At 44.1% G+C, this 15336-nt stretch overlaps 1 protein-coding gene across 1 annotated transcript in view; it reads right to left on the bottom strand.

The window, feature by feature from the left end:
- Positions 1-822: 822 nt before the first annotated feature.
- LOC132890179 (gamma-aminobutyric acid receptor subunit alpha-2) overlaps positions 823-15336 on the bottom strand; it is a 120556-nt gene continuing 106042 nt past the window's right edge. The window contains exon 9 of the mRNA XM_060926968.1: positions 823-1131. Within this exon, the coding sequence (XP_060782951.1) occupies positions 823-1131 (309 nt within the window). The remainder of the gene's footprint in view (positions 1132-15336) is intronic.

Genomic DNA, 15336 nt, shown 5'->3' on the forward strand with positions numbered 1-15336 from the left:
GTTCAGACTCCAAAAGGAACAGAGAAATAAATAACTAAATACATAAACATATATGTAGGGAGTGGCAATGTTCACATGTTAACATTGCCTGAAAAGTTTGTTCATCATAAATACCACGCCGTTTTTTCACAAAAGTACTCGCACAATATTCATTTTAAAACAGAATGAATTTTAAAGCTAATATTTAATGTAACAGAATTCTGATTTAAATAAATTAAAAGCCAGTATTTACTCTTGTGTTCTTAATTTACTATAATAAATTAATAAATGTTAAAAAACGTTACATTCACAGGAAAGGATGAGACTAAAATTGTACATGGCAATATACAATTTGTTTTTCTTGTTTTCTGTGTTGACTGTTCCTCACATGACCTCGTACTCATCTTGGTAGGAGTTTACAAGCACCATTACAAACAAATAGGTAAAATAATAATGTCATGATAATAAATGCTAAAAATAAATGGACTATATCATATACAGTACACTACAATATGCTAGAGTAGATCACAGAAAAAGGTCAAAGTCTGATTTCTGGAGAATCCACGAACACTCAGAGAACAACAAAATATAATGAGAACAGCCATGTGTGGGGAAAAAAAAACATACAGGGCATATAATTTTATGCATAAATACATATTTACATTTTGAAAAGCATGGCAGAAAACAGTAGAAAAGAGAGAAGAGAGGAGACACAATCAACAGTCCATGGCTCGATGGCTGGATATCGAGACGCTGCTTACGTGAGTGAATGAGTGTATGAAGTCCCTGGATGGTTTTTGGCTTTTCTCTTTAGTCCTGGGTCTTCAGCACTACTAAAGAGCATCATTGGTTGGAGGGGACCATGTCCTTGATAACAGGTTCTCTGTTTAAATAGGTGGCCCAGTAAACCAGGTTGAAGGTTCCGAAGAGCACAGGGAACATGATGCGGGACATGCGGTCGATCTTACTCACGCTGTTGAAGGTTTTCTTGTTCTCGGCTGGTTTGCTCTCAGTTTTGGCCTTGCCTGCTTCTGCGACTCCACCTTTAGCAATGGTGGGCAGGACAGAGTCCTTGGTGATGTTGGGAGCATAGTTCGCAACAGCCACTGCATATGCATTGTTTTTCTTAATCACGGAGGCTTTCTCTTTCTTCTGTGAAAGAAAAACAAATGAGAAAACTCAAATGATTTTCACTCTTGAAAAGGAGAATGAGTTTGAAATAGATCACACTGAGTATTAGTTAACATGTGTAGGCGTTTTTAGGATGGCATAGAACACAATGAAAGTACGGTAAAATAGGGTCTATAAATTACCTTGAAGATTTTCATCTATATAGCGATCAATTCCATAAAAAGATTTTAAAACTTTTTACTGCACAAAATTCTTGGACATACCCAAGCTTTCAACTCCTTCAGGAGCCTTCATCAGGGATGGGAAGTGATATCATTTCTTCGAGCATGCACTTAAAAATATTGTCCTAAACAGTGACAATATGGGGTTCAGGTCCACTTTAAACCAACTAACAACTTACGACATTTGTTGGTGAAACCTAAATACCCTACCCCTACGAGTAAACGCTGTGGCCCGTTGTATTTAATTAAATGTGAAGGAAGTGCCACGGAACAGTGTAGTGCATCTCATGTTCGTGAGACTGAAAGGACACTCAAAACAAGATGTATGGAGCATTGCAAACCGAGCTCTACATCTTCTGAAGTCTCCCAACACATTCACAAACATTATAAGATACACAAATTTGATTTGGATAATGTCAAGATATTGGATCAAGATTTAGATTGGTTTAGACGGGGTATGAAGGAGGCCATTCAGATTAGGACTGACAGACCCTCCCTAAACAAGGATGGGTGCCGGTATCAACTACCAGCAGTTTGGGACAATATTTTATCAGGCATGCGCACTGCATGCTTGAAGGAATGATGTCACTTCCCATCCCTGATGAAGACTCCTGAAGGAGTTGAAAGCTTGGGTATGCCCAAGAATTTTGTGCAGTAAAAAGTTTTAAAACTTTAAGGGTCCATAAATGATTTTTTTCCCCTCTCAAATGCTGTAATTTGTAAGTGGTTGCAATGTTTATTGACTCAAATTTGAGCAAACCTCAAATATTCTATCCACATTCACTGGATATGAGCAATCGTGCTCTGATTGGCTACTCTACTACTACTACTACTAGGATATCAGCTTGTATAGTGTGAGTAGAGAAAAACAAACAAAATGGTGGAGCGTGTTGCTGAGCCAACCGAGGATGAAATAAAAAGTCTACTAGAAAACAAAACCCCAAAATTGTTATCAAGTATTTAAAAGAAACAGAAATAGCTAAAAGAATACAGTCCCCCCAATATTTCCTGTGCCACATTCCATCCCAGTTGATGGTGGTAATGCACCTTTAAATTGGTTTGTCAACCATCCAAAAACCCTAAAGAAGAAGAAGAAGAAAAAGAAAGCCACCCAAAATATAAAAAAAGCAAAAAAAAAGGAATAAAATATTTCATGGTAAGAAGAAATCTTTTTTATTTTTCAAGAATTATTATTATAGCATTTTCCCCAAATTGCTACTGTCATTTCATCAGTTTGTTTACATTCTAAACGGAAGTGATTTTGTCGGACATTTTGTACAAAGTTTTTATTTATCGAATTTGCAAAAAATAACAATAAAAATGCTCTGTTTCTCAAAATCCAATAATGTGGATAGAATGAAACAGTTATCCCACTCAATCTCGTCGTACATGGCTTATAGCCGACTCAGTGCTACGCATCTCGTCAGCTATCAGCTCATGTACGACTCAATTTTGTGGAATAACTTAAATCTTTGGCCAAACTGTGAGAACAGAATGCTATTTCTGTTTAATGCTTGCTTTCTATTACTTGATTAGGGAAAAGACAGGAACATTGCTCATGAATAAGCAATGAGCCTAAATACCTAAATTCTCTACAAGACTGACAGGAAAGCATTAGAAAGGTCTGATGCAAATTGATTTCGGAGAGGGGGAAAGCTCTTGTTAGGATCTCAATTAGAGTTGCTGGGTGTAAAGAGATGTGATTGACAACATGCCAAGAGAAACGTACTTTTCAGAGCTCACTCCAGTGAACTGCATTACAAACTGTATTAGATGTTATTTCAACCTGGAACTTGAACTCAAACAGTGGTGCACTATTAGTGTATTTAATTTTTTTTAAAGTCAGAATGGTGCCATATGCAGTAGATTGAGTATGCATCATTCATGGAGTTGGCTCAGACTGTGCAGCTTTCCTTCTGAAACTGTTTCTTGTAAATCAATGAATGCGAGGTGATTTATCCAGCAGCAACTCAGGTATGAGAAATCATGACATACGGAACAATGAAATGTCATTTACAGCTCATTGTATGTGATAAAGCTTGATGAGTAACATGACTTGATTTTGTACACAATAAATGAAAATGAAGTCTATAGACCCCTTCGCATGTTTGTAAACAAACCGACCGTTGCCAGGATACGCGCGCAGCCTAGACCCAGAAACAATGGCGCTGCCCATAGACCGGCATTATGAGCTGTCAGATTCATCTCATCTCATTATCTCTAGCCGCTTTATCCTTCTACAGGGTCGCAGGCAAGCTGGAGCCTATCCCCGCTGACTACGGGCGAAAGGCGGGGTACACCCTGGACAAGTCGCCAGGTCATCACAGGGCTGACACATAGACACAGACAACCATTCACACCCACATTCACACCTACGGTCAATTTAGAGTCACCAGTTAACCTAACCTGCATGTCTTTGGACTGTGGGGGAAACCGGAGCACCCGGAGGAAACCCACACGGACACGGGGAGAACATGCAAACTCCACACAGAAAGGCCCTCGCCGGCCCCGGGGCTCGAACCCAGGACCTTCTTGCTGTGAGGCGACAGCGCTAACCACTACACCACCGTGCCACCCTATCTGTCAGATTATGCAAAACAATTGTCGTTACAAGATCGAGAATGCTACATAAATAAGTTAACTCTAACAAGTGGACATCGCCTACCGGATCCGCATTTAATTAGAGTGGACGGACGATGTTAGTAAGTTCCCTGGTATACAATGGCCAGATATATACTCGTACCTTATTGACAAGACTTCAGTGTACACCCACGAAAAACTTCGTGCCTACAAGTCTTTAGACGCATATGATTATGTTATGTGCGGGCATGTACAACTTGATTAATAATGGGACATTCATATTCATTTTGTTTTAATCAAATTATGCCAGTGATGTGATGGCAATGTGGCTTTAGCTACAACAGCAAATCCCAACACTAAACAGCAATTTGCAGGAGATAATGGCATGAAAGGAATGATAGTGTAAAGAGTGCAGCTAAGAGAAATCAGAGCTGCGTAAAAAGCGAGAGGCAGAGACCAGAAATGAAACTGAACGGGGCGGGAGCTAGGTTAGAGCAGTCAACGTAAGTTGGCATTTAGAGTGAGGGCACACAATTTTACCTTTCCATCCTTGCTTTAAAATTGTGATTTTCGGCATACACAAATAATGATGGCACAAAATCTGGACTGCTTGAGTCAAGCGAGACCTCTCCTACAAACAAAATTGCATGCAAAGCTAAGTTAACATGCTAACAATATTCATTACATTGTGTAACTATGACCCAGCTAATTAGACAAACGTTACCAAAGTATTTTGCTACATCAATAAACGAAGACTAGAAAGAATAAAAAAGAAAGATTTAATAAATAGCCTGATCTTACCTGTGATGAAGTGGGCACTGCAAACCTGCACATTTTTGATAGTGCTTTCATCCCAGTCTACACGTTTGATGGCTTGTAGCCATAGACGTCGGCAATTTTTTTGGAATGGGTGAGATCCTGCTGGAATTCTGAACATTTTACCCCCATCACTGCTACGATTCTGACACCCGACAACACAACTAGGCATTTCTGAGTCTTTTTTGGGTCCAGGCTGCGCGCGCAATTTCCGCTTACGTATGAATGACGTTTACTGCGAAGGGGTCTATAGTTACCAGAAGTCCTACACACCATACGTAATGTACGGTTTACAGAACTTACCAGAACTCCGATACACCATACGTAATGTACGGTTTATTATATTAAAGTAATACATAAATATCAACTGGCAAATGTCACTTGTTTTCTAATTAGCGTTATTTATCAAGTCCTTGATTAATTTCATTATCAACAATTTGCTCAAAAAATTATTAGAAAATGACTGTTATGGGCCTAGAACCCAAACATAGTCAAGAACCCAAACATGCAGGAATAATACAGGCTCATCTATCATCAAAAGACAAACATATTCCTGATGCCGTTAGTCAACTGGTTTGATCCACATATTTCCATATCCTGGTGCTCATTATGAATGAATGAACCCTTTATTATCACTAGTCACAAGTACCAGTGAAACTGACCATCAACCTGTCCTTACATACACACATACACACAATCGACAGAGGGGGAGTAACAGGATAGGAAGACAGGGATGAAAAGAAAAAATACAGAGTAACATGAGGAGGGGGAGGAGAAAAAAAAGCAACCCCCACACCATGGTCCTGTGAGGAGTACAGTGTGGGAACATTAAAAAAAAACCTCAGCACATAAGCACAAAATAACACTAGTACACTTTACAACATGAAAACTCAGGACTTGAGGGGGGAAGGGGGGGAGGGGGCGATCAGGGGTGGGGAGTAAAGGGGGGGTAGGGGGTAGGGGGGGAGGTAGAGGTAACCCAACACAAGCAAGCAGCAGTCCGCTCCTGCAGCTATGATGGCGCTGGTCACGCACCCGCTTGTCACACTGGGGGTGAAGCAGCAACCACGGGAAGAGGGGGGAGGAATACGAGAGAGTCTAACAGCAGTGACCTTAGCATATTAGAGGAAAATATGGTGCATTCTTGGAAACTTCAAGATGGCCCATTCTGACTCAGCCTTTTGGCTGAAGCCTATAGAGGCACCTGTCTGTATGTGTATGTTTAACCAAGTTCGAGCGTGTTTAAGAATGTAATTGGCGCACCAGCCTCAGGTAGCAATTCCACGGTCGCGGTGTGGCGCCACTGCATACAGACTATGTAAGTGCAACGTTACATAACCTCAGTTCACAATGTAAACCTCCATGGCTGAGCGGTCTAGAACAGGGGTCCTCAACCTTCTCTGCTTCAAGGCCCACCTGTTCATACTTGTAACGAGTTGGGGCCCATTAAAAAAGATCCTCAATTATTTTGGCTCATCTATTCTATTAGAATCTAATAAGCTATTGTAAAGTGTATTAATGGGATGCAGAATCACTCCCTGTTACAGATGGGAGTCCAGGAATTAAATAAATGCAATAAAAACAAACTGTTTTTAATTGTAGGTATTGTATTTAAAACTGTATGGATGTGCCAGAAGCCAACATAAAACCATGCATGCAGGGCATTGTCAGTGAAAAGGGATTAATGATTCAAAAGTGGAGTCTGGTCCATTAACACAAGAACTTATTGCCATGTTTGTGTACAACAAGCAAGCAAGTTATTAAAACCAAGAAGTCCACTCAAAAGAAGTGGATATAGAAACCACTCGATGGGATTAGATCCTTACACGCTAACAAAGAAGGATTTTTCCAATGAAAGAAAAATTTACGAGCTAAATTCGACATTAGTAGAATAAATTTTGATCCTATTGCAGCCGTAACTAAATACAAAGACAATAGTTATGCATACTATTAATTCACTTAATGTGAAGATAATTAACATATAATCAACATATTTTAATTTTTTTTAAGATTGTGTATATTTTTAGTCTTTTTGTATTTGTAATTATTTGCACATGCATGACCCCACCAGCTCTGCTGATCAACTTATCGTGTTTAAATAAAATGATTCATTCATTCATTAGGAGTTGGAAAATTATCCATCAGTTGAGCTCCCCGACATCTCAAACTACCTGGTGCTGCAGACATCGTTTTACACAGACACACAGATGAAAACCTAGAAGAGCATGGAGGCGTACAACTTTTTATATGTGACTGGGTTAAAGATCTGGGGATCAGGACATTATAAGATAAATCCTGTATCGTTTATTCCTGGGTAAAGAGGAATTTCTGGAATTTTCTATACGTGTCTTTGCGATGGTTGCTAGGACGCTAGAAGTTTTAGTACTGAGTGTAAACAAACCACAGCTGTTCGATTCTCAGTCCTCCCTGCTCTTCTCTTCCAGCAGATCCATATAATTTACCCACAAACGTATTTATTTATTCTGCCCACTGCATGTGCACGCTCTGTGTGTGTGTGTGTGTGTGTGTGTGTGTGTGTGTGTGTGTGTGTGTGTGTGTGTGCAGGGTTAAATGCAAGGAGGAACATGACAAAAATAAAGACTTGTTCTTCTTAATTTACCCACAAATGTATTTATTCCACTTGAAAGGTGTATGTCAAACCAGCCACCGGATTTGGAACACTATGGCATCCTGAACTATTTAGTATTTGGCTTCAAACTTGAGGAAAAAAATTCACACCCACTAGATGGCGCTTCTCGGCCCACTAATGGGCCATGGCCCAGTGGTTGAGAAACACTGGTCTAGAGCACTGTCCAAGAAAGGACCAGATTTTGCAATATCAGTTCGAATCCTGGTGTAAACATATTTCTCAGCAAGCTATTTTTATCCCCCCGGCATATAATCTGGGGGGATATAGCTATTGCTCTGTCTGTCCATCTGTCTGTAAACATTTTAGTTTCCAGAGCATAACTCAAAAACTATTGGGAATTTTTTTCACGAAACCTGAGTTATATTAAGTGACTAGATGAGTTGTGCCTTTTGACATTTTGGGATTTCTGTGATTTTTATTTTTTCCATATTTCCATGGCAACCAAGTCAACTTAGGAAAATTTGGAGTGGGGTTTCATGTGGGGGCCGGGAGCATGTATCATCTCCTGATGACTCTTATTTCTATTTATGTACCGTAGCTTCTATCTCCCACTCAGACAAAGGCTGAGCTCTGACCTGCGCAGGTCTCTAATTGTTAAATGTGTTCAACAAGCAATGGGAATTATATTTTGTTCATAACATCTCTCATTTTATATGGACATGGAAATCAGTAGAATCTCATTGTAATATTTCTTATAGTTGACATACCTATTCACCTCTATTTCACAACAAGGGACCTCTAATTGGAGGACGATCTCTCTCTAATCCTTAATGGGAAAATATAAGCATTCTTAAGGGATTACTTAAAGGTCATAGGCAAGGGTCGGAGGTGAAACGTAGAATATCAACTTTATTTTCTAGAACAACAACCCAAAAAGCAAATTCAATCTTCCTGGTGTCTAATTTGCACCCTAAAATTGAATAAAATGGTTAAAATATACTGGTTTGCGCAAGTTCCGAAGGTTTGTTTACATCTCACTTATGTGCACTTTTACCGCCAGGGGACCGTCGTCATAATGTCATTCAAGGCAAACAGACTGGGAGCAGTTCTGTGTTTACTTGTGAACCGAGCACACGTGTATGGACTTTGGTCGTGAGAGGTTGTGTAAAATGTCTGAAAGCGATAGCGATTTTGAAGTAGGAACTCTCCAAATTGAATATCGAGAGGCGAAACCATATATGTATGAACCTATGGCCGTTGCGAAGCAATCGGTGAATGTGGCTCACTGGTTTGACCGTGCGGCCTCGGAATCGGACAGCGACTCAGCCGACTCTGATTGCGGTGACGCCAGACCTCAACAAGACTCGTGCCCAAACGATTTATCCTCGTAATTATGATAAATTCCTACTTTCGTCATAATACTAAATAAGAGCCCTTTTGAAGAATAATTAAACCGCCCTCCCTAGTGGATATAGGGAACGATTACTGGACAGTGCGCCGGTAGGCCACATTAGCCTGCCATCTGCGGCATTATACTATTTATAGCCGACTCTAAGCGAGGAAATATCCCTTTGTCTCATTTCCACAATGATTGTACAGGATCCCTCAGGATTCTTGACTTGTCAATTGCAAGCAAAGGTAAAAATGTTTACCTCCAATCTTCTCCTTTTTGCTTGAGCATTGCTGGTCCGTTTCTTCTTTGACTGCTTGATTTTGTTTCACGTACACAATCCACTCTCTCCGCCTCTTCTCCTCTTCCAGAAAAAAACAACCCTCTGGCTTCACACGCACAATCCACTCTTTCCATCTCGTCTCCTCTTTCAGAAAAAGCCAACCTGCTTATTCTGCCTCTTCTCTTTCGGAAAAAGCCAATCCACTCACTCTGCCTCTTCTCCTCTCTTGGAAAAAGGTAAAAACTTCTTCCTGAACTGGTCCCATTGTTACAGTTCACTGCACAACAATAAGGCATGTTTTTTCTTTGGAAATTCCTGAACGCACGTCTGCATTCAAGTCGAACGGCAATGCAAGTAAACGGAAGTGGACTCAACTCAAGTGGTTTGTTTGTCTTGAATGACGTCACGCGTTGAGTAGTCACGAAAATCGCCGAACAGAAATTTGCCGCGATCTGCACTAACTTATTTTAATTATTACTTAACACTACTTCTTGGGACCAGAAGAAAATTACAGAGGGTTTTTTAACATATAAAGTTTCAAATGTGCATAAATTGAAAACCATTGCTTATGATCTTTAAGGGATATTTAGAATGATGTGGGATTGTTTTTTTTTTTCCCCTTTTACTTGTAGCTTAGTTCATCAGTGAAAGCACATAATGTCTCCTGGCAATATCCTGTGCCCATTCACTCACTTTTTTTACATTTTTTATTTAGAAACAAACAATTTAAAGATATAATGTCCAGATTTGAACACTGTAGCAAGTGTTCTAGGTGGGTGGAGCACAGAAGCATGGCAGGCCAGAACTGAGTTCTCAAAAACCCATTTATTGTAGCTTTTCAGCTTTCAACTACACACATACATGCACGCATGCACACAAGTATCTAGGTTGGGGAGTAGCTCCCTTCCTCCGCTCTCCCTCTCCTCTTATAGGGCACGGTCACTGGGGAAGACACACAAACACAGGTTAATTCCCGTCAGGTGCAGTGATTCCACCACTTACCTTCCCTGACTCCGCCCTCCATTCACAGACCGATGCTTGACCATGCCCCCGCTGCCACATACCCCCACTGCCCGACTCAGGCCGGACAGCCATCCGGCCTGCAGCCAACTCCCCCCCCTTGACAGGAGAGGAAGTCCGCCACAACCATCTGCGCTCCCGGCCTATGGACCACCTCGAACTTAAACGGCTGGAGTGCCAGATACCAATGGGTGGTCCGCGCGTTGGCATCCTTCATGCGGTGGAGCCACTGCAGGGGCGCGTGGTCCGACCAGAGGGTGAAAGGGCGCCCCAGCAGATAGTAGCGGAGGGCGAGAACCGCCCACTTGATGGCGAGGCATTCCTTCTCTATGGTATGTCTATCACACACTTCTTCGGGTTGGCTGTGAGCCCCGCTCGCCTCAGCGACCCCAGGACAGCCCTCAGGTGTTTTACAGTAGTGCTTGAAAGTTTGTGAACCCTTTAGAATGTTCTATATTTCTGCATAAATATGACCTAAAACATCATCAGATTTTCACACAAGTCCTAAAAGTAGATAAAGAGAACCCAGTTGAACAAATGAGACAAAAATATTATGCTTGGTCATTTATTTATTGAGGAAAATGATCCAATATTACATATCTGTGAGTGGCAAAAGTATGTGAATCTCTGCTTTCAGTATCTGGTGTGACCCCCTTGTGAAGCAATAACTGCAACTAAATGTTTCCAGTAACTGTTGATCAGTCCTGCACACCGGCTTGGAGGAATTTTAGCCCATTCCTCTATACAAGACAGCTTCAACTCTGGGATGTTGGTGGGTTTCCTCACATGAACTGCTCGCTTCAGGTCCTTCCACAACATTTCGATTGGATTAAGGTCAGGACTTTGACTTGGCCATTCCAAAACATTAACTTTATTCTTCTTTAACCATTCTTTGGTAGAACGACTTGTGTGCTTAGGGCCGTTGTCTTGCTGCATGACCCACCTTCTCTTGAGATTCAGTTCATGGACTGGTGTCCTGACATTTTCCTTTAGAATTCACTGGTATAATTCAGAATTCATTATTCCATCAATGAAGGCAAGCTGTCCTGGCCCAGATGCAGCAAAACAGGCCCAAACCATGATACTACCACCACCGTGTTTCACAGATGGGATAAGGTTTTTATGCTGGAATGCAGTGTTTTCCTTTCTCCAAACATAACGCTTCTCATTGAAACCAAAAAGTTCTATTTTGGTCTCATCCATCCACAAAACATTTTTCCAATAGCCTTCTGGCTTGTCCACGTGATCTTTAGCAAACTGCAGACGAGCAGCAATGTTCTTTTTGGAGAGCAGAGACTTTCTCCTTGCAACCCTGCCATGCACACCATTGTTGTTCAGTGTTCTCCTGATGGTGGACTCATGAACATTAACATTAGCCAATGTGAGAGGGGCCTTCAGTTGCTTAGAAGTTACCCTGGGGTCCTTTGTGACCTCACCAACTATTACACGCCTTGCTCTTGGAGTGATCTTTGTTGGTCAACCACTTCTGGGGAGGGTAACAATGGTCTTGAATTTCCTCCATTTGTACACAAACTGTCTGACTGTGGATTGGTGGAGTCCAAACTCTTTAAAGATGGTTTTGTAACCTTTTCCAGCCTGATGAGCATCAACAACACTTTTTCTGAGGTCCTCAGAAATCTCCTTTGTTTGTGCCATGATACACTTCCACCAGCATGTGTTGTGAAGATCAGACTTTGATAGATCCCTGTTCTTTAAATAAAACAGGGTGCCCACTCACACCTGATTGTTATCCCATTGATTGAAAACACCTGACTCTAATTTCACCTTCAAATTAACTGCTAATCCTAGAGGTTCACATACTTTTGCCACTCACAGATATGTAATATTGGATCATTTTCCTCAATAAATAAGTGACCAAGTATAATATTTTTGTCTGATTTGTTTAACTGGGTTCTCTTTATCTACTTTTAGGACTTGTGTGAAAATCTGATGATGTTTTAGGTCATATTTATGCAGAAATATAGACAATTCTAAAGGGTTCACAAACTTTCAAGCATCACTGTAGGTGCCGCGGCCAGTCCTTACTATAAATAATAATGTCATCTAAGTATGCAGCCGCATAGGTGGCATGGGGGTGGAGGACCCTATCCATAAGCCGCTGGAACGTAGTGGGTGCCCCAAATAGCCCAAACGGAAGTGTGACGAACTGGTGTAAGCCAAACGGTGTGGAACAGGCCGTTTTCTCTCGGGATAGTGGAGTCAAAGGGATCTGCCAATATCCCTTTGTCAAATCCAATGTCAAATAAAAATGAGCCGTGTCTAGTCGATCGAGCAACTTGTCAATACGAGACATTGGGTATGCGTCAAATTTAGACACCGTGTTGACTCTTCTATAGTCCACACAGAACTAGCCCGACCCGTCGGCCTTGCGAACCAAGACCACCGGACTGCTCCAGTCACTGTGGGACTCCTTGACAATGCCCATTTTGAGCATGGCCTCGAGTTCTTCCCGAACCACCTTTTTCTTGTGTTTGGGCAGTCTGTAAGGGCGGCTGCGCACTACCACCCCCGGGGGCATCTCAATGTGGTGTTCTATGAGGTGGGTGCGGCTGGGCAGGGGCGAGAACACGTCAGAAAATTCTGTTTGCAACCGGGCGACCTCCACGAGCTGGGTCGGGGAGAGGTGGGCTCCACAGGGGACCGGAGCGGTGGGTGATGCCGATTTTCCCTTTTGAACCTCTGGCCCCAGCTCTGCCTTCTCTGGAACCACCGACACCAGTGCTACGGGGACCTCCTCGCTCCAATGTTTTAACAGATTGAGGTGGTATACCTGTAACGCTGTACCCCTGTCCATTCGCCTCACTTCAAAGTCGACGTCCCCGACTTGCCGTGTGACCTCAAAGGGTCCTTGCCACCTGGGGATTAATTTAGAGCTCGACGTGGGCAATAACATGAGTACTTTGTCTCCCAGTGTGAATTCCCTAAGGCGCGTGCCCCTGTTGTACAGCCGGTCTTGACATTCTTGAGCCTGCCGCAAATTCTCCTGGGTTAGGTGTGTGAGTGTGTGGAGTTTTGCGCGCAGGTCAATAACGTATTGAATTTCATTTTTGCACGGGGAAGGTCCCTCCTCCCAATTTTCCCGCAGCACATCTAGGATGCCTCGCGGCTTTTGCCCATATAATAATTCGAACAGGGAGAACCCCGTGGAGGCTTGTGGGACCTCTCGCACTGCGGAAAGCAAGGGTTCGAGCCATTTATCCCAGTTACATGCATCCTTGCTTACAAATTTTTTAATTATGTTTTTGAGGGTGCGATTAAACCATTCGACTAAGCTGTCCGTTTGTGGGTGATAAATGCTGGTGCGGATCTGCTTGATTCCCAATAACCCATACAGTTCATGCAGTGTGCGTGACATGAACGTAGTGCCTTGATCAGTCAGAATCTCTTTGGGGATTCCAATTCGGGAGATGACGTGGAAGAGCGCTTCCGCAATACTACGTGCGGAGATATTGCGGAGCGGCACTGCTTCCGAATATCGCGTTGCATAGTCCACCAGAACTAAAATAAAGCGATACCCTCGTGTTGACCAATCTAATGGCCCGACGAGATCCATCCCAATTCTTTTGAACGGGGTCTTGATTAATGGTAGAGGGCGCAAAGGCGCTTTTGGGATGGCCGCTGGATTTACTGACTGGCATTTGCGGCATGCCGTACACCACCTACGGACATCGCCGCGAATCCCTGGCCAATAGAACTGGGCCATTATTCGGGCTAGTGTCTTATCCTGCCCTAAGTGTCCAGCCATGGGATTAAAGTGAGCCGCCTGGTATACCAATTCCCGGAGGCTCTTTGGAATCAAAAGTTGGGTTATTTGTTCCTTAGTTTGAGTGTCCTGCGTCACTCAGTATAACCTATCCTTAATAATGGAAAAATAGGGGAAAGACGGGGTAGCATTTGGCTGGAGCGTTTGACCATCGATTACTCTCACTTGGTTAAATGCATGCCGCAGAGACTTGTCTCGCGATTGCTCTAATGGAAAATCCGCGAGGGATTCCCCAAGAGAGGGAGGAGGAGCCTGCTGCTCCTCACTCTGACGCGGTGATGACGTAGATGGCTCTGTGACAGCTGCTCCTGCTAATGCCACTCCGGGACCTCCCCTCGCTGAACTATGGCAGGACCCACTCTTCACTAAGTGCGTCATTAAATCCCGAAATCCCGGCCAATCAGTCCCCAAAATTATAGAGTGGGTGAGGCGAGGATTAACCGCCGCCTGAACTCTGAATTTCTCCCCTCGAAACAGAATGTGGACCGACACCAAAGGGTAGTTGTGAACATCCCCGTGCACACACAACACCTTCACCAATTGTGCTCTCCCCAATGCCTCGTTTTGCACCAGGCTTTGGTGGATTGAGGTCTGATTACAGCCGGAGTCCACCAAAGTCTGATACATATCGCCTTGGATACTCACCAGTATGCGATATGCTCCGGCCCAATCAAGGGTGGTTCCTGGAGTGTCGGGAATCCGGACCACCGCGCCCACCTCCATTGCCGAGCACTGATGCTGGAGGTGCCCCGGCTCCCCTCAGCGCCAGCATACCGGCCCAGGCTCTCTTTCTGCACCGGTGTTCTGGATATCACTCACCTGATGGGGGGGAGACACAGACACGGAAGTAGGAAACGGTAGGACACCGTGGGTGCGGCGGGCCGGCTGGGGTGGAGCTGGCCCCCGCCTCCGCGGTGGGGGAATGGGGCGAGGGAGAGGAACAGAAGGGGAGAGAGAGGGAGAGGGGAGGGGAGAAGTGGAGACACGCTGCCCTGCCGTTGGAACGGCTGCCATATGGTCCTCCACCAGCTCAATGGCCTGATCCAGCGACGCCGGGCGATGGCACTGGACCCACTCCGTGGTTCCTTCTGGAAGTCGAGCGACGAACTGCTCCAGCGCCACCAGATTGATGATCTCCTCGGCGTCGCAGTTGTTGGCCCTCAGCCACCGGCGGCAGGCGTCCCAGAGTTGCTGGGACAACTCTGGTCCCAAACGCAAACGGCCGGCTGACCTCCTCCAGGTGCAGCGCGCGGAAGCGCTGCTGCTGCTGCTCCGGAGTGCGACCCACGCACTGGAGGACGGCCCTGCGGAGGTCCGCGTAGACCAGCCGGCTGTTGGCGGGGAGCTGTAGCACGGCCAGCTGCGCCTTGCCCGTGAGCAGGGGGACAAGGCGCGCCACGCGCTGTTCCACCAGCCAACCCCACGCCTCTGCTGCCTGCTCAAAGAGAGCAAGGAAGGCCTTGGGGTTGTCGTGCGGGCCCATCTTCGTTAGGGTGAGGTGGGAAGGGCTCACGGCGGTGGAGGTGGTGGACCCCGCCGATG

Source organism: Neoarius graeffei, chromosome 8, assembly GCF_027579695.1.
Source record: "Neoarius graeffei isolate fNeoGra1 chromosome 8, fNeoGra1.pri, whole genome shotgun sequence".
NCBI classification, from domain to species: Eukaryota; Metazoa; Chordata; class Actinopteri; order Siluriformes; family Ariidae; genus Neoarius; species Neoarius graeffei.